This window comes from Labeo rohita, chromosome 12 (assembly GCF_022985175.1).
Source record: "Labeo rohita strain BAU-BD-2019 chromosome 12, IGBB_LRoh.1.0, whole genome shotgun sequence".
Lineage (NCBI taxonomy): Eukaryota > Metazoa > Chordata > Actinopteri > Cypriniformes > Cyprinidae > Labeo > Labeo rohita.
This window is the reverse complement of record NC_066880.1, coordinates 4654003-4678224: the sequence shown is the minus strand read 5'-3', so window position 1 is coordinate 4678224 and position 24222 is coordinate 4654003. Positions and strand designations below refer to the sequence as shown.

The following is a 24222-nucleotide window of genomic DNA, read 5'->3' as shown; positions in this document are numbered from 1 at the left end:
TTTTAAAAAAAAAAAAAAAAAAAAAAAATATATATATATATATATATATATATATATATATTAGATATTTTTATATCTTAGTAGTGAAAGGAATAAAAATAATAATAATAATAAAAAAAACTTTTATATATCAATCGTTATATGTGATGCTAATGTAACTGATGGAGGTGTCTTGCGCATAACCCCCATTTATAACTTTTTGTAACCGTATTAAGCGCGTTATTAGTTTCTCCAGTAGAGGGCGTTTATTTAACATGTAATATATTCAGATTTGATTTAATCATGTGAGTGTGTAGTTTTATTGGTGTGTATCTCTTCACTAGTATATGAAATGATGTTTTGTACTATGTTGAATCACTGCTGTGCCCTACAGTCAACTCTTTTTGGAAACTGTACATTCAAATCCACATGCAAATTGCGCTTTGCTTTCCTAATGCCCAGTTTCACCAAACCTCATTTGCCTTCAAATTTATCAAAAACTCATTCTTTTGTGCAGTTTTATAAATAATGCATAACAGGAATTTGCTTATTTCCGCAGTCAATGTAATCCTGAGAAAGTGGGTGTTATATATAAAAAATATAATATATTTTTTTTAAAAACAATTTATATGATGAAATCAGTTGTGCTTAATATTTTTGTAATAATATTTTGTCAAAACAGATTATATATATATATATATATATATATATATATATTTAATCCATTTTGAAAAAATATTATTACAAAATATTATACTGTGTACTGTATATTTTTATATATACATAGATAAATTATATACCCATTTTTACCTATATATATATATATATATATATATATATATATATATATATATATAATCTTAATAGGTATATATATATAATATATAAATATATATACATATAAAAAATACAAATATTGTAAAAATATTGTAAAAAATATACAGTATTTTTAAATAATTTTGTTGAATGTATATTTAATATATATTTTAATATTTTTATTTTTTTATTGCTTATATATATATATATAAACAAAAAAATATATATATATAAATTTATTTATATGTGTAAAAATATACAGTATATATATAATTTTGCTTTTAATTCTAAATATTTTCTGTAATAATTTTGTTTTTCAAAACTGATATATATATATATAGAGAGAGAGAGAGAGAGAGAGAGAGATAGATATATAGATATAGATATAGATATATAAATATATAGCAAGTGATTTCATAGTATTTTCATCCTAAGTTGTTTCTTAAAAGAAAATACTTGATCGTTATAATAGGTATTTAAATAAATGTATATGTGTATATATAAATAATAATTCTGCTTTTAAAATTATGTTGTTCTAAAAACACTTTGTTTGAAACTCATTAGGCTGACAATACATTAAAATCACTTGAAAACATTACTCTGTAAATGTTCATAAATAATGACACAAAATTGGCTATTTTAATGAAAAATATATTGGTATTTCCCAAATGTTACAGAAAAGACTTTCAGTAGATAAACTGAGGAACACTTTCTATCAGTGTGGTGAAATTTTGCATTGGTGCAGATGAAAGTGTTTTGTTTTGACTCATGTTAGAGCACTTGAGGAAAGTGGTATCACTTTACACTTCAATGCAAGACCACACACACACACACACTAGTGACTCAGCAACCGACTCTCACTCTACAATCTGAAGTGAAACTCTCCACACAGACACCATTGCATATAAACAACTTAGAGCTTGCTTCAAAATAACTCGCTTATAAATAGCCCACCGACTATCCAAACGGGGATTTCCTTTGATACCCAGTGCACAGCAGTGATTGTGCAACAACCGAAGAGCTGCAGACCAGACGTTGAGAGAAGAAGGACATTTAGAAGACGACAGCAAGATCCAGAAAATTACCGTAATGTCAGACGATCAGCCCTCTTCACCCTCCAGTGACTCCTTGTGCCCAGGCTGCCAGGGTGAAGGGTCGCTCCTGCTGCCCTGCGGACACACTCTGTGCCAGGCTTGCCTTCAGCTGTGCCAGGATGAGCTCGGGCAGGACCGTCCAGGCTGTACGGAGTGCTACGGGCGTGAGCTGCTGGACAGCGTGCTGAAGGGGCTCCTCGACTCGCTGTTTCAAGGGCAGCCGCGGCGGGTGGGAAACGGGGTGGAGGGCGGAGAGGCGGCGGAGGATGAAGACCTGTGCAGACAGCATAGAGAGAGACTGACTCAGTACTGTATGGAGGACGAGGAGCTGATCTGTGATCAGTGTCAGGGCGAGGAACATGAAGATCACGAGTGCAGCTCCATAGAGGAGGCCACACAAGAGTGTAAGGTGAGGAAAAATGTGCGTGAAAACATACTTTAGCATTTGAGCTTCGAAAAGAAGTGTTAGTTAAAATACTTTGTAATATGATAATTGCAGAAATTGCCATCAAAACATGATTCTAGTATAAACTGACTGATATTTGGCCTTTTGGGTTTTTCAGCCAAAAAATGTGACTTTTAGTGATAGACCAATATTTCTGATAGGCTGATAAATCATCCAATATTTTGTGACGCCCACTATTGTTGAGTGACGTGCCGACAACTGCAAACCTCAAAATGAAATGTGGAAGCAATAAATAAATGCATAAATAAATAAATATTTAAATAAATAAATGCAGAAAATAAATATTTAAATAAATAAAAAATAATAATTAAATAAATAAATATTTAAATAAATGCAGAAAATAAATATTTATATAAAAAATTATAATTAAATAAATATTTAAATAAGTAAATATTTATACATTTATTTATGCTTTCAATAATTAAATTTTGCATTTAACGATTTATTTATATATTTCAACATTTATTTAATTAATTTTTTAATTTGGAGTAATTTGGCCCTCCATAGGTTTATGTTTTGTTTTTTTTTTGTTTTGTTTTTTAAGTAGTAATTATTGTACCATGTTTAGTTTGAGTTCAAAATTTAATGGCAGTCTTGTTAATTTTATAACAAATATTTAAAATTATAATTATATATTAATAATAATACAAGTAATAAATATTTGATACATATTTTAATATGAACATTTCTGATTGTTTTAATATTAATTAGGGTTAACCCTGTATTTCTAGTAATTTAGAAAGAAATATTTACATAAAACAAATATTTTTTTTTGTTGTGAATTTTAAAGATGTTTTTAAATTTTTTCTAATAAATTGCCATTTATGTAGTTGCATGATGTAGTTTCAGATGAACTGCAAGAACTGACCATGATTCACTTTATTCTCAGAGGGAGTTGAGAGCAGCTCTCAGACCCCTGCAGGAGAAACTGGAGATGTTAAATACAGCCAAGCAAACCTGCCAGGAAACTTCAGAACACATCAGGGTAACATCTCAGAGTCAAAAAATCAATGCAAGCCAACTTTAACAGGATATTCAGGCTGTTTGGGGACTTTTTGCATATTTTAACAGAACAGTTTTACAACTCAAGAGAATTTAATGCATAAAATGTGAGGAAGTGATCAAACATAGTATATTCATGTGCACTACAGTAATTACTCACTAACTACTTTTTTAAACATTTTGCACAAACACTTTAAGATGGCAGTATTTTCTGAAAGTCTCTCACCCTTCTGGACAGAGACAGGCCCAGAACACAGTGCGTCTGATAAAGGAGAACTTTGAAAAGCTCCACCAGTTCCTGCATGATGAGGAGATCTCAGTGCTGAGAGCCCTGAGTGAGGAAGAGGAGCAGAAGAGCCAGAAGATGAAGGAAAAGATGGACAAACTAACAGACGAGATCATGACTTTAAGAGAAGCCATTAGTTCCACAGAAGAGGCCATGAGCGCTGATGACATGGCGTTTCTCAAGGTAAGGAAATCAATCTATAATATTTTATTTTAGTAGTATAGATATTTTTTTAGTTACATATTTAGATATTACATGCATATCTATTACTATCTATTACAGAACTACAAGAAGACTTCAGAACGGTAAAAATATTTATTTATGTATGTATTTATTTTTATTATTTTATTTTTATTTTTTATGCATTTTTTTCTTGCATAAAAAATAAACCCAGGGAGGGTGATTTGTTTAGCAGACTGTAGCCACAATGCTATGTAGTAAATAAGTAAATCAAAATTAATTTGAGTGTGTTGAACCTTGTTATCAGAACCTCACAGTTAATTTGAAGAATTAAAAAAAAACTTCTCTGTTTCTGTCCCAGGACGGACTGCACCGTTCAGGATCCAGTGGAAATTTCAAGAGCTTTGGTTGATGTGGCCAAACACATCGGTTCACTCAAGTTCAGAGTATGGGAGAAGATGCAGTCCGCTGTAACATACAGTAAGAGCAAACACAACATTGTATGTTGTGCTCAGAAAGCCATCAGTATTTTTCTTTAGAAAATATATACCCGACCCGAGTTCGATTCCCGTCACATACTGTTTAGCTAAGATCAGGTAAATCCATAGCTGAATAAAATAAAATTAAATAAAATTAAATAAAATTAAATTTAATTAAATTTAATTTATTTAAAAAAAAAAAAAAAAAAATATATATATATATATATATATATATATATATATAAAAACAATAAAAAATACTCACTAACAGCTAAATATTTAAAATATGTATCTGGTTTGTCTGGTCTTTATGCATCTGTTAGGGATGAGTGAATAAAATAAAATAAAATAAAATAAAATAAAAAAATAAAAAAGTTAGTGTGCCGACATATAGCACAACTGTGTTCACAGCGACCCGAGTTTGATTCCCATCTCGAGGTCCTTTCTCAATCCTGTCCCCCTCTTTCCTGTGCTTTCCTGTCCATTCTTTACTGTCCCATCAAAGAAAGGCATAAAAGCCCATAAGTATATTTAAAAAAGTAATAAAATAACATAAAATATAAAATAAAACAATGAAAACTGTTGAAAACTCTTTTCCATGTTACAATACTACACCTCAGAATATTTTACTTTACACACAGTTTAGCTAAGTTCAGGTAAATCGATAGTTGAATAAAATAAAATAATAAAATTAAATTAAATTAAATAATTAAATTAAATTAATATAAAATATTTTATTTCATTTTATATTTTATATTTAATTTGATTTTATTTTAAAATATAAAAAATACAATAAAAAAATACTCAATAACATTTAAATATTTAAAATATATATCTGGTTTGTCTGGTCTTTATGCATCCTTTATGGGCGAGTGAATAAAATAAAATAAAAAAATAAAATAATGAAATAAAATAAAATAAAATATTCCACCCAATGCTTTCCTGTCTGTTCTCTACTGTCCTATCGAATAAAGACATAAAAGCCCATTAATATAAACAAAATAATAATATTAAATATAAAATAAAAATAAAACAAAATATTAAAAACTGTTGAAAACTCTCTCTTTTCCTTGTTACAGTACTAGACAGCAGAATATTCTTTACGCACTGTTTAGCTAAGTTCAGGTATAGTTGAATAAAATAACAAAATAAAATAGTTTTCATTAATTGTTTTTACATTTTTCATTAAAGTTTTCATTAAATAAAAAAGTAACAAGTACACTGAAATAAATAGGCTATAAAAACAATTTTTCACAATTAAAAAAAGCTGCAAGTGACACATTAAATTAAACTAGATGCTGAAGTAGAAAGACTGAAGAAGTAAACACTTTCTGTGTTATTTTGTTTTCTTTCATCTCTCTTTCTGTTTTTACACAGTGTACTGATTATATCACAAACTACAATTTACATCGAATTTACATTTTTGTTTATAAATATCCACTTTAATCACTTGCAACTTCCTTAAAACTCATCTTGCCAGTGACTAAACTCTGAATACCTGTCAAACCTTCAGCCCCCGTAATTTTCGACCCCAACACCGCAGACGTCTGCGTCACTCTGTCCGATGACCTCACCACCATCCGCTACACCGAAGAAGACCAGCAGGTCCCGGACAACCCCGAGCGCTTCTGCTTCTACGAGTGCGTCCTGGGCTCCGAGGGCTTCAGCTCAGGCCGGCACAGCTGGGACGTGGAGGTGGGCGACTGCAGCGAATGGGCGCTCGGGGTGGTAAAAGAAAGCGTGCAGCGTAAAGAGTGGTTCCCACCGAGTCCCGAGCGCGGCATGTGGACCATCTGCCTGTATGGAGGAGAGTACCGCGCACGGACGGCCACCAGCGCTCCTCTGATGCTCAAGAAGAAACCTCAGAAGATACGGGTTCAGCTCGACTGGGAGGCCGGAAGAGTGATGTTCTCGGACGCCGGTGACAACTCAATGCTGTACAAGTATAAGCACAAGTTTACGGAAAAAGTGTTTCCATATTTCTCCAATACATGTAAGAGACATCCACTGCATATTTTAGCAGAGAAGGTGTCGGTGTACACGGAGTAACTCAACAGACATTTCATTACTGACATTTTTCTGCGTTGGAAGGACTGAACTAGTATGAGAATGACTTAAAGGGATAGTTCACAAAAAATGACAATTCTGTCATCATTTACTTACCTAAAGTTGCTCCAAACCTGTATGAATTTTTATGCTGAACACAAAAGAAGATAGTTGGAAGAATGTGGTTATTATTTTGTTTTGTTTTGTTTTGTTTTATGTTATTTTATTTTTTGTTTAATTTAATTAAATTAATTAATTTATTTATTTGTTTATTTCAGGTAACAATTTCCATTTTTGGATGGACTATCCTTTTAACAAGGACTATCAGTTTCCTTTTTATTTATTTTATTTTATTTTATTTTATTATCTTATTTTATTTTATTTTTTCAGGCAACAGTTTTCATTTTGGTTGAACTATCCTTTTTAACAAGCATATTTTATTTATTTTGTTTTATTTCATTTTATCAGGTATCGTTTACCAAGCTTATTATTTTATTTTATTCAATTTTGTCAGGTAACAATTTCCATTTTTTGGTGAACTATCCTTTTAACAAGCTTATTTTATTTTATTTTATTTATTTTATTTTATTTTTTTCAGGTAACAATTTCCATTTTTGGGTGAACTATCCTTTTAACAATCTTATTTTATTTTATTTTATTTTATTTTATTTTATTTATTTTTTTCAGGTAACAATTTCCATTTTTGGGTGAATTATCCTTTTAACAAGCTTATTTATTTTATTTTATTTTATTTAATTTATTTATTTATTTATGTTTCAGGTAACAATTTCCATTTTTGGGTAAACTATCCTTTTAACAAGCTTATTTTATTTTATTTTATTTTGTTTATTCAGATAACAATTTCTATTTTTCAGTGAACTATCCTTTTAACAAGCTTAATTTATTTTATTTTATTATTATTTTATTTTATTTTATTTTATTTTATTATTTTATTTATTTATTTATTTTTTTAATTTTTTTTTTCAGGTAAAACTGTTTATTTTTGAGTCAACTATCCTTTTAACAAGCTTAATATACACTACCTTTTTTTTTTTTTTTTAAGCAAATTAATATTTTTATTCAGCAAGGATGCATACAATTGTCCAAAGTGACAGTATGTCTATTTAAAAAAATCTTTTGAACTTTGTTTATTAAAGAAATTTGAAACATTGATACAACATTGATAATAAGACATGTTTATTGAGCAGCAAATCAGCATATTAATTTGATTTCTGAAGAATCATGTGAGACTGAAGACAGGAGCATTGTCATCACAGGTAGAATTTCCATTTTACAATATTTTAAAATAGAAAACATTTGTTTTAAATTGTAATATTTTAAAATACTGCTGCTCTTTTTGCAAATTAGTTTTTATAAAAGGCATTTGTAACATTATAAATGTCTTCACTGTCACTTTTGATCAATTTAATGCATCATTGCCAAATAAAAGTATTACTTTCTTTAAAAAAATAAAATACTGACCACATAGCAGTAGTGTATCTGATCAATCACTGATTAGTACATGGTTTCAGAAAATTCAAAACTTTTAAATACAGCTGTAGAAACTCCCAATATGAAGTGGAGTTTAAGCATCAAATGCTTGTTGTTGATGTGGTCTTTGTGCTAAAGCTCTGTGAACTCTGGGTGAACAGTGCTCCCAGTAAAGCTCTAATGACATCTCCAGCTGTCCAGCCTCATCAAGCCCAGCTGATGACACATGCTTCTGGAGAAAGCAGACACTAGCTTCCCCTCGCCTGAGCTTTAACATGCAAGTCTTTTTACTTTTTCCTGTGATCATGACTTTGCAAACTCTACTAGATCTAGAGACACATGCAAAGAGTATGAACTGAAGTATATTATCATCTGCAACCTCTTAAAACAGAAACTTAGGAAATTATTAGTATGTAAACAAGCAAATATTTATGAATGTAAGACATTCTGTTCAGAAGTCTGTTCAGATTGCTGCTTATTTAATATTGTGCAGTATAGTCTACTTTTTTAAATAGTAGGTGAAGCAATAATTTTCAACAATAAAGTTTTCAAATGTTTGTATGTTGCAATGTTGTCATGACTGTAACTGCATGTTTCAATTCAAATTGAAAATTCTGTAACAAGGTCATTCATCACTGCAAATGGAAGGTCAAGTGCAACATTTTCTTGATAAATACAATCGCACATTATAAAGATCAAAATGACACCATGAAGATCTTACACAATAACAATAAAAATACAAAGGCAAAGGCATTGTGAAATGATGACAAAATTAAAATTTTTCTTTAAACTTTTTTTATTGAGGACATGCAAACCATGCACAAAAATGAAAAACAAAATATATTTACAGAATGAACACAAGAAGGTAGAAAAGACAATCCACTGATCACGTTCCCTCAGCTTCACTGACTTTCACCTTCGACTCTGAAATATCTCACGAAAATTACATTACATCTAATATGGAGATTTCCAGCAAATACCGGTTAGGACTACAAAAATGCATTACAGGAATATAAACCTCAAAAGAATTAAAAAGGTTCATCTGGGTTCAAAAAGTGACGGTTCCTCACAGTAACACATTGGCATGTGTTGGATGTATAGGTTGAGAGCACCAAACGTTGTCTTAGAAACATACAAAAACTGCATCGCTGATTGCTGTATCTGTGTGATGAGTCTTAGTTTTCAAAACTAAAGAGGAAATCATGAATGTTAGAGGCAGAAGTCTACAATCCATTTTTTTGCTCTATTCTCAGATACAACATGGACAAACCTAACGATAACTGTTTCTTTTTTAATATCTTAGCACTAAGACCATCAGTAGGTAGTTGTTGATTTTTCTTTAAAGCACAATGACAGAACACAATCTCTTAAAGGTGAAGTGTAATTTTTGCATCACTACTGGTGCAGAAAATCTACTTACGTCATGGAATAAAGAAAAAGGTTTATTTGTGACTTATTTGTTTATTCAGATTTTTTCCCACCTCCCTCGGAATTCCAAGTTTACTTCTCACAATTCTGAGTTTGTCTCATAATTCCAATTTTTTTGTCTCATAATTCCAAATTTTTCTCAGAACTCCAAGTTTACGTCTCTCACAACTCTGTTTATGCCTCATAATTCCATTTTTTTCCCTCAGAATTCCACGTTTATATCTCCCAATTCTTAGTTTATGTCTCATAATTCCACATTTTTTTAGCAATTCTAAGTTTACATCTGACAGTTCTCCATCTGTCTCATAATTCCATTTTTTTTCTCAGAATTATGAGTTTACATCTTACAATTTTGAGTTTATTTCTCATAATTCCAATTTTTTCTCAGAATTCCAAGTTTATATCTCACAATTCTTAGTTTATGTCTCATAATTTCACATTTCTTTCAGGAATTCAAAGTTTACATCTGACAATTCTCCACTTGTCTCATAATTCCAATTTTTTTCCCCTCAGTTTACGTCTCACAATTTTGAGTTTATGTCCCATAATTCCATTTCCCCCTCAGAATTCTAAATTTATTGATTTTTTTTTTTTTCTTTTTCAGAATTTCAAGTTTACCTTTCACAATTCTGAGTTTGTCTCATAATTCCAGTTTTTTCTAGGAATTCCAAGTTTACATCTCACATATCTGAGTTTATGGCTCATATTTCCATTTTTCCCCTCAGAACTATGAGATGTAAACTTGGAATTTTGAGGGAAAAAAAAAAATTGAATAATGAGACAAACTTAGAATTCCAAGTTCTCACTGTTCTGAGTTTGTCTCATTATTCCATTTCTTTTCTAGGAATTCCAAGTTTACATCTGACAATTCTGAGTTTGTCTCATAATTTACTTTTTTCCCCTCAGCATTCCAAGTTTACATCTCACAGTTTTAAATTTATGTCTCATAATTCCATTTTTTTTTATCAGAATTCCAAGTTTACACTTTACAATTCTGAGTTTATATCTCATAATTCTGATCTCCCCCCACAGAATTCCAAGTTTACATCTTACAATTACAATTCAGAATTTAAAAAAAAAAAAGTATCTCAGAATTTATTTTAATATTTGCAGTAACATTCTCACAAGTCAAAAGTCAGAATTCTAAGATATGAACTCATAATTGAGGAAAAAAAAGTCAAAATTACGAGGAAACAAGTTGCAATTACCTTTTTTTTCTTTTTTAATTTTATGGCGTAAATAGGTTTCCACAGAAAACACACTTCCCCTTTAAACGTCTCTTCTGAATCTACATGTCGCAGGAGGAAAGCACTGGTTGAAAGGCAGTACCAGAATGAGATCCATTCAGTAGTTCACAAACACAACAATCACTAGCCGTCTTTACGCCATCAATGCTACGCTAAAGCAGAATGGATTCTGGGTGACTCTTGATAAAAGAGCATGCTACATTATGAGTGAGTCTGACCAGAGGAGAGGCAGATTATATAGCGAATATGAATTCATGGAAAGCTATAGTGAGTTGCTGCATAGCCTATCGGGTTGGCAGAGTGTATGGATTTACTGGGATTAATATTTGCATGATTCAGGTAATATAAAATTGGAAGCCGGAGAAGGCAGAACTGCTGCTGTTGGATCCTCTGGTGGATGAGGTTCATGAGAGGGATGTGATATTGGAACGACCTCCAGGTGGCGCTACGATCCTCTGTGCCGTACGCCTGGGGATGTGGTCGTCCATTTGAGTGCCTTTGAGTAAAAGAAAAAAAAATGGTTGAAGCTCATTGTTTTAGTTTGGACACACAGAGTTCACTGTAATGAAAGCATGTCTGCATGAGATCCAAATGATGTCTACTTGATTTAGGTCACAGAGACAGACCCACAAATTACACACAACACTACTTTTTCAGCAGCAGTTGGTCTAGATATACTCCTTTTTCTTGATTCATCTTGGACCTTGTTGGTTTGGTTCATGGCTTTGAACTTTCATAGAAAAAAAAAATCTATCATTGTCTCACAATTCTGAGTGCATGTCTCGTAATTCCTTTTTTTTTCCTAGAATTTCCAAATGTACATCTCACAATTCTGAGTTTGTCTCATAATTCCATTTTTTTCCTATGAATTCCAAGTTTAGATCTCACAATTATGTCTCAGAATTCCATTTTTTCTCAGAATTCCAAGTTTACATCTCACAATTCTGGAATTATGTCCCTTAATTCCATTTTTTCCCCTTGGAATTCTAAGAATTCTAATTCCAATTCTGAGTTTATTCCATTTTTTCTAGGAATTCCAAGTTTACAACTCGAAATTCGGAGTTCGTCTCATAATAAAAAATTTTTTCTATGAATTCCAAGTTTACATCTCATAATTATGTCTCATAATTCAATTTTTTTCTAGAATTTCCAAATTTACATCTCAAAAGTTTTTGTCTCATAATTCTACTTCTCCCCCCTCAGAATTCCAAGTGTACATCTCACAAGTCTGAGCTTATGTCTCATTATTCCATTTTTTCCATAATTCTATTTTTTTTTTTTTTTTTTTTTTTTTTGGAATTTCCAGTTACATCTCAAAAGTCAGGGTTTTTGTCTCATAATTCCATTTTTTCTCAGAATTCCAAGTTTACATCTCACAAGTTTGAGCTTATGTCTTATAATTCCATTTTTATTCTCAGAATTCCACACTTATATCTCACAATTCTAAGTTTATGTCTCATAATTCCAATTTTTCCCTCACATTTCCAAGTTTACATCTCACAATTCTGAGTTTATGTCTCATAATTCAATTTTTTTCTCAGAATTTCAAGTTTACACCTTACAATTCTGAATTTATTCCAAGTATTTTTTTGAGGAATTCTAAGTTTACATCTCAAGTCTGAGTTTATGTTTTATAATTCCAATTTTTTTAAGTTGACATCTTACAATTTTGAGTTTATGTCTCATTATTCCATTTTTTTCTCAGAATTATAAGTTTACATCTCACAATTCTGAGTTTGACTCATAATTCCAATTTTTTTTCTAGAAATTCCAAGATTTTCGTTTTCATGGTATTGATACAGGAGAATACATGTTGAAGATTTTTGCAGCGTTTGTGCTTGTCACCACAACATATATATATATATACCGCAATCAATATATATTGTATGAATATACAGTGAAACAGTACAATATTAATAAAGAAAATACTTTGTGGAAGAAATGAATGGAATTTTTAGTTCTAAAACCCTGTTGTTTTACTCTACAGCAAATACAGCAAAATCAAAGGTGCTTACCAGATAAAGTGAACCCAGATTGGTGCAAATTTCTAGCTGGTCCCAGTGGGGTCTTTCCTGGACATGAGGGCCCTCTAGTGGTGGGAGTGGCTGGTACAGATTTTGTCATACTGATGACATCATGAACAGGGCCATCATAGTTTCCTCTAGGAACACCACGAGCATCAGCCATCTGCAAAATAGGAGATTTGATTATGAAAGTGACACTTCATGATACAAAAGTTGAGTCTTTTTAAACTTTAAAAGTCTGTAAGGAAGTTAATCTGTTATTTGACCGCTGGGATGAGAGAGTCAACATTCATAATCACATAGAGACATTCTTACCCTGCCTCTGGCCTTGATTCTCTTGTAGACAAAATCCGGATAGGCTTTTCTGGGGATGAAGCGGCCTGACCCCTCTGTCACATTGAGTTGCCCGTCCTCCAGAACGATCCTGCCCTGACTGATGACAACCACAGGGAAACCTCGGCACTCCATTCCTTCAAAGATATTCACCTCCACTGTCTGCAGCGGACACATGGGTCAGAATAAGGACAGAGAAGGTGTTTGACATCTCACATGCAATTCCAATGGAATTACAAGGATTAAGAGTTTAGACAAAATTGTACTGTAGAACACCAGAACTTCCACTCTAAACCAATAGTTGAATTACAATTATTACAGTACAGTGATGTGGGATAAATACAAATACCATTGTTAATGGCTTATCTTTCTTCCCCACCATTGAAAGATGAAATTCTCATACCAGATTGTGAGATTTGGCCGAGATGATTTTCGTCTCCTTTGTGTTCCAGATAACAATGTCAGCATCCGATCCAACAGCGATTCGGCCTTTCCGAGGATACATGTTGAAGATTTTTGCAGCATTTGTGCTCGTTACTGCAACAAAATCATTCTCGTCCATTTTACCAGTTGCCTGCGTGACAAAAACATCATTGGAAACTGCAAATAAGACAATGCACTGGCACATGGAAGTTGCAAGCATAAGCATAGAAGTTCTGTCTGTGGCTCTTCATGTTTTAACTCTGATCTGGGAATTTATGACATAATGGCTAAAAGAGTGCAAACTTTAAAGCTATGTGGTTTGCAGTGTTGAAATTGCCTATATACAGTATATTTTTTAACATCTGACATGCATCATTTTTATTTAGTTGAGAAAGAGAGACTGTATTGTGAGACCAACCACAGCTTTGTCCCAGACGATGCTCATACGTTCCTCAATGCCGTTGGTCCCCTCCGGGATGTAAGTGAAGTTGTCCTTTCCAACAGCTTTCTGTGCCGTGGTGAAGGTGCAGTGAGCGCTGGCTGTTAGCTGAAGATCCCCACTGAAACAGTTCATGACAGTCAGTAAGTGTAATGCATTGCAATCCCATAAAAGTGCAGATGAGATACAAAGCTCTGTGCATTTATAAACTGACAATGTGCAAATTAAAGAACACAGTAAGATCATTTCCATAATGACAAATGCAATCTACCAACAGCAGCGCAAGATTGCAAACAAGCAGAGCCGTGGAATCTACTAACAACACAAGGGCATAACGCTATTTTTTGACATTCGCAAACCTTAATTACTTTGCATGATTCATTAAAGTATTTTCCTTCCATTTCATCAAACTAATGTTTTTTCTGTTTGTTTGATCAAATAATTGCAACCTTGGAGAGCATAAAAAACTTAAACTGAAAAAAAAATCATCCTGACCCCAAACGCTTGAATCTTTCAATGTAAATGCTATGTTGCTGAAAAGCTTCACTGAAAAGCTGCTATTTGGCACGATTTTAGCTGCTCACCAGGACAGCAGTGAGCTGAGGTAATCCGGCGTGCTCGTGTCGGGGCTGAGCGGAGGAGACATGACAAATGCAGCAGCTTTGGCCCAGTTTTTGCTCCAGTAGTGCGATCCGTCCGTGCCTAGGCCGGCTGCGATTGGTTCTCCATAGATGACCATGCCTGAAAATGAATCAGTGCACATGGCACATATATTCACTCTCTTCTCATTGTTTCCTTTGAGCTATAAAATACTGTAAAAGAAACACACTCGGCTCTCGTACCCTTTTTCCTGGCCTTGGCGATGACATCAGCAGCTGGTTTGCTCATCACCTTGGTGATGTAGAGAGGGCAGTTGGCCTGTTTTGCAATGGTGATGGCACGATACACAGCCTCAGTCTCCACCTGGAGAAGAACAGCAGAAGTAATGCTGATGTTCACCAGTGGCAGAATAGATTTTGATTTAAACCGACTCAAACCATTAAGACAAACCTCCTCCGGGTGGCTGAGGACATGTCCTTCTGGGCCAGTGATTCCCAGATCCAAGAGCTTCTTTTGTTCCTGAGGTTACAAACAAAACCATTTAAGTATAGAGAAAGGAAAGGAACTGGTATATTTTAAAGAATATAGTTAGAATAGCAATGAATAGCATAGTCATATGAATAGCATATAATTCCATTTTTTTTTCTCAGAATTCCAAGTTTACATCTCACAATTCTGAGTTTATGTCTCAAAATTTAATTTTTTTTCTTCTAGGAATTACAAGTTTATGTCTCGCAATTTTGAGTTTATATCTCATAAATCAGATTTTCCCCCTCAGAATTCCATGTTTACATCTCACAAGTCTAAGTTTGTTTTAAAATTCCATTCGTCCCCTAGAAATTTCAAGTTTACTTCTCACAATTCTATGTCTCAAAATTCCATTTTCACCCTAGAAATTCCAAGTTTACATCTCACAATTCTGTTTTCATCATAATTTTTTTTTTCTCAGAATTCCACGTTTATGTTTCACAATTCAGAGTTTATTTTTTTTTCCCTCAAAATTTATTTATTTGTTCTCAGAATTTTAAGGTTACGTCTCACAATTGGGAGTTTCTATCTCATAAATCAAATTTTTTTCTCTCAGAAATCCATGTTTACGTCTCACAATTCTAAGTTTTTGTCTCAAAATTCCAATTTTGTCCCAAGAAATTCCAAGTTTATATTTGATAAATGACATTTTCCCCCTCGGTTTATGTTTCAAAATTCTATTTCAAATTTTACATCTCACAATTCTAAGTTCATGTCTCAAAATTCCAGTTTATTTTTTCTAGAAATTCCAAGTTTACATCTCACAATTCTGAGTTTATATCTCATAAATCAGATTTTTTCCCTCAGAATTCCAAGGTTACATCTCATAATCCTGAGTTTAATTACAATCATTAATTCCAATTTTCTTTCTCAAAATTCCATGTTTACGTCTCACAATGTAATTTAAGTATCAGTCCCATTCACAAGGTGCTTAATTTCAAATGGTTAAACATAAACATAAGGAGAAAGGAAAGAAACTGGTATATTTTAAAGAATATGGTTAGAATAGCAATGCATTAGCAATAGAAGTAATCTAACAAATCAAGGTTACCTCCTCAATAATGTCTCCATTTTCAGCATGAACCTGTGCGATGGCACCCAGTTCCCTCATGGCACTAAACATCTCATAGATCTACAGACACAGAGCATTAGTTCTTAGAAATAGGATCTATAATGTTCAAAAGTTTGAAGTCCTTAAGATTTTTTTTAAAGAACAAGGATGCATTAAAATGATCAAAAGTGACAGTTAAAACATTAATTCTGTTGCAAAAGATATCTATTTTTCTATTATATCTAAAAAAAATGTATAATAGTTTCCACAAAAATTAAGCAGCACAGCTGTTCAACATTATCAGTAACATTTTTAATAAGAAATGTTTCTTGAGCAGCAAATCAGCATATTAGAATGATTTCTGAAGGATCATGTGACCCTTGATGCTAAAAATTCAGCTTTGAGTCACAGAAATAAATTACATTTTAAAAGATATCCAAATAGAAAACAGTTATTTTAAATTTTAATAATATTTCACAATATTACTATTTTAACTGAGTTTATCAAATAAATGCATTTTTATCATTTTATATACCTGTGTATCAGAGCTCTGATACTGGTCCTTATACGCCATGTAGATCAGAAAGGAGTTGACACCTAAAACGACAAAGAGAATTATGTTTGTATAATCATCTTTTTGGAGCTAAATGCTGAATGTGTTTTTATTTGGTTAAAAAAATCATAATAAAACCCAATAACGCAAAAAAGCAAAAAAAATCAGTCACACCTGAAATCTCACATCACCTTTATCTTTGACCAGAGACTCCAGCTCCTCAAACAGCCCATCATGCCAGCGAGTGATGTCGATGTGCAGAGAGTAATCACAGCATGACCTCATGTCTGCCGTATCCCTCCACTGGTCATACGCTGCCAGTAAACTAGTTCCGGGTTCAGGCACAACATGGTCAACTAAAAGATGAGCAGAGCATAATGTTGAAAATAAGATGCTTTAAGGGATAGTTCTTCCAAAATTGACAACTCACCCTCAAGTTGTTCCAACTTCTCCATATAGTCAAAATTTGTTTTGTGTTTCACTATTGCTTGAAGTAATGCATTTAAACACAATGATTTCTGTGTCCTATAAATGACTCCATAACAGTACAGTGGCTAATCTGAGGAAAGTTGAGCAGAGGAGAAGAGAACAGACAGTGACAGCGCTGTGACCCCAATTCAGCTGATTTTATGAGACCCGACAAGCTCTTATGCCCTAATACTGTACAACACACACACACTTTTTAGCAGAGGCCCTCCTATCTGTCCCACTAGATTTCTATAACTACTGTAACTCTCCTCTGTCCTTATAAGACGTTGATGTAATGACATACTGATCATAGTGGTTCCTCCTGCCAGAGCAGCTTTGGTGCCATGGTAGAAGTCGTCAGCCGGGGTCATGCCCAGGTGAGGGGCCTGTAGACAGGTGTTCACATCAATGCCTCCTGGGATCACAATGTGCCCGTAGGCATCCACTGTCTTCACACCGGTAGGTACAATGAGGTTCTCACCAATCTGCCTGCATGCCAAAATAATAAATCAATACAAATTGCTTGTGATGTCCCTCATCAAGTTTCCATGGATAAAAGAATCTGCTAAATGAAATGTACAATGCATATAATACAATCAGGGTTGCCAAGTCTTGAGCTACTTTTAAATCAGTGCTTTGGTTTGTTTGTTTTTGGTTTGACATATTGCATAAATTATATTTGACTGAAATGCTTTTATTTTGAAATATTTTACTTTCTACCAATGATAAAACAAAACACAAATATATAAATACAAACTTATTTTAATGTAAAGTTCTGAATGTTTTTGAATGTTTTTATTGTCAATACACAGATTTTTAAAATAATAAAATCTTATTTAAAATTAAGGCTGAGCTATTTTTGCTGTGCAGACCTGGCAACCCTGAAAAATATAATATAATATAATATAACATAACATAACATAACATAACATAACATAACATAACATAACATAACATATAACATATAACATAACATTACATAACATATATAATATAATATAATATAATATAATATAATATAATATAATATAATATAATATAATATAATATAATATAAGCTTAGTTTTAATGTAAAGTTTAGAAGTGTTTTAATGTTTTTATGTTTGATATGCAGATTTTTTAAATAATAAAATCTTATTTAAAATTAAGGCTGAGCTATTTTTGCTGTGCAGACCTGGCAACCCTGAAAAATATAATATAATATAATATAATATAATATAATATAATATAATATAATATAATATAATATAATATAATATAATATAATATAATATAATATAATATAAATATAACATAATAATAAAACGTTTTAATGTATGAGTGTTTTTGAATGTTTTTATGGTTAACATGCAGATTTTTCAAATAATGAAATCTTAACATTAAGGCTAAAGTCATTTGGTTATTTTAATTGGCATTTGGGCCAGTTTTGTCATGCAAACCTGGCAACCCTGAATATAACTGCAATAAAAAAAATAAAAAATAAACATTTAAGGTCAAGTTTAGAATGTTTTTAAGGCTAATAAACAGATTTTTGCAATAATGAAATCTTACTTAATGGTTCCATCTTCAATGTAAATGTCGGCATAAAATGACTGGTCATCATTTACAATTTTTCCACCTTTAATAATGAGTTTATCACCCTGTGGAGAAAAACAGAAGACATACAATGAGGTGCAGCATGTTATTTCAAAAGCTGTAAGTTTTAAGTAAATGCATAGTGACTGTTCAATTATAAATGAATATCTTGTTATCATTTACTCACCCGTCCATGGAACATAAAAGCATTAGAAACTAAAACCCATATGCACATATTCTAACTTTTTAACACATTTGACCTCACTTACAACAAGAATTTAGATATTCAGTATTGAAATACCCAAAAGATCATTATATTTAACAAAACTGCTTTTGAATTTCACTGAAGCCGTGCTGACCCAGTTCTAAAGAGCTTTGAATGTAGATATACAGTGATTTCAAAAGCACAAAGAGCTGTTTAATGCATGCAAATCCTCCTATGCAGAATATGCAGCGTTCTTAAAGGAGCTAATCAGAGATCATATCATTCAAAAACCAGACAGAGAATACAAAAGAAAGATAACAGACAACTCCATTCATCTGTAACAACACTTTTCTATTAACTCCATTATTCATACTTGACTGCTGCTGTTTTGCATCAATGCATAGCGACTGACACTTTTCACTTTTGCACCAATTTGAGTCCAAATCATAATTCTAGTTACAGGAGACCAGTGCCTGTTCACTCACCCTGGGCATGGATCTATGCCAGGCAACTAGACTCATTAGGTCACCGAGGCATGAAACATCACTCATGGTGCTGTTAGACAGTGCCAACTCTCACATGGTGAAAGTCAAAACAGACATGGCTAAACAAAGAAAGAAACTAAATAAACTTTTCTAGAATTCTGCTCAAGGGTGTTTCACCACATTCACTGTGCCAGGGTGGTGTGCAACTCACAGAGCTTCACTTTAATGCAATGTGACACTTCCACAGGCGGCCCATCGTTGGCACCACCAAAATCCCTGCCGAGCATTTCCGATTCTGGGCCACAGTGTTGCTTGAGGAGAGACGAGACAGACAGCGAGGGGTCTGGGATGCTGCGTGTAACACTAGGACGACCCTTCATCTTACAGTACTGAATATCCACAGCCTTTAGTAATGAATTATAGCAGCAGATTATTAAACATTGCATGAATGAATATGCAATTATTCTTAGTAATTTGCATCACTTTTTTAATGCAGATGTTTCCAAATCAAAGTCATGCTGAGTACGCGTGTTTCCGTGCTCTGAATGTGGGTCAGACGGGGAGCTCCAGCGGTCAGGCTGCAATGCCAAATTGTGCGGAAGGGAATTGGATCCAATTTGGCCGTGTTAACAGTGCTCTTTCCTGGGTTTTCTCGCTCCTGCAGTACACATGGATGAATCCACGCTTATTAACCCTTTTACTGTCTTTGGGTCATTGTTATTGGTAAAGCATACACTATAATACCACATCATTCTCGTTACTGGAACCTGAACCTGACATGGTCATAAACATATAAACAATAATTTTGTTTTTATATAACCAAAAATGGTATATTTTAATTAGTGCTGTCAAACGATGAATCGTGATTAATCATATCCAAAATAAAAGTTTGCGTTTACGTAATATGTGTGTATACTGTGTTTATTTATTATGTATATATAAATACACACACGTATGTATTTTGAAAATATTTACATATTTTTATTTACATTCATATAAATTATATTATATATAAATATATTTAATATATAAACATTTATGCATTTAATGCATACTATATATACATACATACATATGTGTGTGTGTGTGTGTGTGTGTGTGTATATATATATATATATATATATATACATAATAAAAATATACAATACGCACACATATATTATGTAAATAAAAACTTTCATTTTGGATGTGATTAATCACGATGACAGCAATAATTTTAATATTTAACTTGATAGAAAAAAAGTAAGTAAATGCTACAGTATAAACCTGTTAATTGTCTTTTAGGTACCATTATATTTCATGACAATACATGTATTTTTACTGTAAAATAATAGTTTAAAAATGGATTTTAATATAAATGTGTATATTAGTATCCATTTTAAAGTATTACTTCATTTACTCAGAATATTTTAGTTTGTTTAACAAGGCTATATATATATATATATATATATAGTTTTTAAATATATAAAATAACATATTTAATATCTAAAATATTTTAAAAGTAATAATGAATGAAATCATGTAGTGAAAAAGTGATTTTTTTTATAAAAAAAAAAAAAAACATTTATAAACATTTTTTAATCCTACAGTTAAAAAAAAAAAGTCTCAAAAGTGTGAAAGAAATATATTTTATTCTTGGTTACAATTACGATAATAATACAAAAAACGTGAATTTACCGTTCACTTTACCATAGTTACTTTATTGTAATATGGTAAGTTTAACCCCTAGATGTAACAATTACTACATCAAAATAAATAAATAAATAAATAAAATGTATTTTTTTTTATTTAATTAATTATTTAAACCAAAATGTAAATAAAAGAATATTAATGTTTCTTTTTAATAAAAAAAAAACATAAATATAATTATACCCATTGTCTGTTGCAATAAATAAATAGAAACTAAAATAAATGAACGAATGAATAAATAAATAAATAAATAAATAAAATATTCTACATTTTCCAAAATCACTACTTTAAATGCAGGACTGAATAGTTAAAATGACTGTAATAGATGGTATGCATCAAACGGTTAATGTTTTTACTAACAGGAAAGTTGTTAAAAAAATACATTTCTTTTTACTAATGTAGTAAAACCACCATGTGGGGAACAGTGAATTTCCAAAACAATACATGTTTGGTTGCATTTGATTAGATTTATTTATTTTTTTTAAACTATTACTGTTTTTGCTCTCAGTAATATTGAACTGTCCTGTGTTGCATTTACTGTATGTGCTATGGTGTTTTGTGCTTGTGTGTGCTCTGTCTCCTATAATTATTGATCACAGCTGTTGGAAAGGCCAATTTAGAAGTCACTGTGGCCTTTCATTGTGCTATTATTAGCATATATTACAGCAACTTTCAGATTTTAATAATCTCAAATGAGTTAGTTCACTGGCATATGTGAAATATGCCTTTGCATTAATCAAAATCCTATCCCATAATGTTTGCCAGGGGCCAGGGCTCATGGGCAGGGCCCCCAGACACACGTCTAGGCCGGAAAAAAAGATTTCAACGCTCGGCGATGTGCGCGAAATTCTGACATTTTGCGCAATGTACGTAAACGGTGCAGCGACTGTAGGCTATTACAGAACGTATAACGCCAAAATGCGTTTTTACATTCATGAAGACGTCAGACCGACCGGTAGCGAAGCCGACGTGAATGAATAAAAGACACAATGGACACGAGAAACCGGGAATAAACTGCCTGTGCCGCCGCCGCCATGGCAGATTAAACACATTAACGCGGAAGCAGCGTTTTCATTCACATTTGTCACATCATTGCATGCATTAGTGCATCTTAAATGTTCACCGGCTTTCTCAGCAGTGTTTCGAGGACAGCAGGTTGTTGCCGGCGGCGGCGGCGGAGGAGGCTCACCCTTGACTGCACAATAAAACCATCACCATCCTCCTCACAATCGCTATCCCTCCGTTAGCTAATGCAACCAGCAAACATTGGCCTCGGGTTTTAATCGCTATCGTTTCTTACCGCCACGCGAGGGTTGTTCTTCTTGCCTTGGAAAGACATGGCACCGGTCTGGGAGCAGCTCTGATTTCCGAGGACGAGAGCCGGGATGGTGGTGGTGATGATGATGATGATGACCGGATCTGCGCTCACGTCAGAATAAAGGCGCAGCGACCGGGCGAGTGGACGGGTGTCGGGATTCGGGGTGTAATTTAGATTAAGATTACCGGGGTTCAATAGTCACCGAAGACAAAAGCCCTCCAGAGCCCCCACCCTCTGTCTGTGTCTGCTCACCATCTGCTGCTTTAGTATTCACACCCCATCCTGCACTCAGGGCGAGGCGGAACAGAGGAACTCAGGTCCAGTCACTACACTCATATTTCTTATTCAAAAATCTTTGAGTCTTCTACAAATGAACTCATTTAACAACAAACTAGTGAGTAAGAGAGTATGTATTTTATTCTCTGGAGATTTCAGTGCTACAGTATCATATATTTTTCACACACACAAAAGTTTTTAAGTGGAAAACGACAAGAGTTAAAAATCGTTTATTTTAGTACAATAAAGTAGATTAACTATAAGAATTTTTTTTTTTTAAATTGTTTACTTTTTTAAAATAAATAAAAATATTTTTTACACTTTCTACGCTTTTTATTACAACATTTTCACTTTTAATTAAATATATATTTTTAAGTGAATTGCGCGATTTTTTCTAGTGTAATGTATTAAACAACAGCAACAAAGAAAAAACATTTTTTGCATATATACAAAATAATCGAATAAAATACAAAATAAATATTCTAAATAACTACTTTAGCTATTTTGAAGTCATAATCATTGAATGTTATTTTGAATGCAAGCCCAAATGGTTAAAATAACTGTATCAGACACCATCAAAGAGTTAATTTATTTATTTACTTACTTGTTTAGTAACAGCGAAATTGTTTATTATTTATTTACCTTATTTATTTACCTTTAAATGTGAATAATACTTTACATATATATGCAAACATATATACATAGCTATATGCATGTATGTATGCATATGTAATGCCAAGCAAAAGATTAATCGCGATTAATCGAATCTAAAATAAAAGTGTTTGCTTACACAATATGTGTGTTTGTACTGTGAGTCTTTATTATGTATATATAAATACACACACATGCATTGATATATTTCATTTAATATTATAATCAATATATTTTATGTTGATATATTTAAATACATGTATATATAATATTAATTATATGAATAAAAATACACACATGTAAAAACGTAAACATTTTCTAAATATGCACTGTATGTGTGTGCATTTATGTATACATAATACATATGCACAGTACACACACATACATTGTTTAAACAAAATCTTTTATTTTGGATGCGATTAATCGCGATTAATATTTAGACTGGCATTAGTATTTACATACATATTTAACATGTCTCCTGTTTCAACTTTTTTTCTTCATATAAAGCTTTGACACAAACACAATGTAAACTGGAATTAAACAGCTATCAAATTAGTATAATTTAAGCTGTAGTGAGTTTATGATGTACACAATAACACACAGACATAGTTGAAACAGGAGTGATTACCTCTCGTCGCCCGTTTTGCGCTCGACCAAGTCCGGTGGGGTAAACGAGGGTCTGACCCTGTGAACTGCAGGACGGGGTGGGCTGTGTTCGGCTCGGAGCCGTTTGACTCACGCTGCTGAAATCACTCATGCTCGACGTGTCGCTGAAATTGTCCCTCTGATCATCCACTCGTCCCCGAGGGTTTCTCCTGGCAGAACTGGGACTGTACGACTCAAAATTCAGGGTTTTGTTCTCAAAAGCTCCTTCGATGTTGCAAAACATCCCTCCGAACTTCACCCGGGGTTTAGGGCTGTCGGTGCCCAGTCTGGACAGCAGGGAACCCTGGTCATCATCCTGGGGAAGAAGTCTTCTCTCAGCCATGGCTCGCGGAAGCTTGTTTGAGGAATCTTTGGACTGGTATTTCAGAGACACGCTTCCACTGGGAGAGAGAGACAGGTGCTGTTATAGGAGCTGTCCAGAGAG

At 32.8% G+C, this 24222-nt stretch overlaps 2 protein-coding genes across 3 annotated transcripts; one reads left to right on the top strand and one right to left on the bottom strand.

The window, feature by feature from the left end:
• Window positions 1–1602: 1602 nt before the first annotated feature.
• On the top strand, window positions 1603–7415 carry LOC127174304 (E3 ubiquitin-protein ligase TRIM39). The gene is made up of 6 exons (XM_051124678.1): window positions 1603–2298; window positions 3245–3340; window positions 3596–3826; window positions 3926–3948; window positions 4185–4303; window positions 5816–7415. The coding sequence occupies exons 1-6, from the start codon at window positions 1885–1887 to the stop codon at window positions 6349–6351; spliced, it is 1419 nt and encodes a 472-aa protein (XP_050980635.1). The 5' UTR covers window positions 1603–1884; the 3' UTR covers window positions 6352–7415.
• Window positions 7416–10288: 2873 nt separating this feature from the next.
• dpysl4 (dihydropyrimidinase like 4) lies at window positions 10289–24141 on the bottom strand. 2 transcript variants are annotated; one of them, XM_051124677.1, is made up of 14 exons: window positions 23761–24141; window positions 18485–18573; window positions 17238–17422; window positions 16657–16821; window positions 16448–16509; window positions 15913–15993; window positions 14784–14852; window positions 14576–14696; window positions 14318–14474; window positions 13713–13854; window positions 13275–13445; window positions 12854–13033; window positions 12530–12701; window positions 10289–11010 (listed from the first exon to the last, which is right to left on the bottom strand). In XM_051124677.1, exons 1-14 carry the CDS (start codon window positions 24118–24120, stop codon window positions 10919–10921), a joined length of 2046 nt encoding a protein of 681 aa, XP_050980634.1. In that variant the 5' UTR covers window positions 24121–24141; the 3' UTR covers window positions 10289–10918. The 2 variants fall into 2 exon arrangements, with proteins under 2 accessions (XP_050980634.1, XP_050980633.1); XM_051124676.1 differs by lacking the exon at window positions 23761–24141 and adding an exon at window positions 22188–22589.
• Window positions 24142–24222: the final 81 nt, after the last annotated feature.

Excerpts from the sequence above, each read along its gene's own strand:
- LOC127174304 (XM_051124678.1), top strand. The coding sequence starts at position 1,885 with ATGTCAGACGATCAGCCCTCTTCACCCTCCAGTGACTCCTTGTGCCCA. Across the intron at positions 2,299-3,244 it reads AGGCCACACAAGAGTGTAAG|AGGGAGTTGAGAGCAGCTCT; the intron begins GTGAGGAAAAAT and ends CTTTATTCTCAG. Across the intron at positions 4,304-5,815 it reads GCAGTCCGCTGTAACATACA|CCCCCGTAATTTTCGACCCC; the intron begins GTAAGAGCAAAC and ends TCAAACCTTCAG.
- dpysl4 (XM_051124677.1), bottom strand. The coding sequence starts at position 24,120 with ATGGCTGAGAGAAGACTTCTTCCCCAGGATGATGACCAGGGTTCCCTG. Across the intron at positions 18,574-23,760 it reads CGCAAAACGGGCGACGAGAG|GGTGATAAACTCATTATTAA; the intron begins GTAATCACTCCT and ends TTTTCTCCACAG. Across the intron at positions 14,697-14,783 it reads TCCTCAGCCACCCGGAGGAG|GTGGAGACTGAGGCTGTGTA; the intron begins GTTTGTCTTAAT and ends GTTCTTCTCCAG.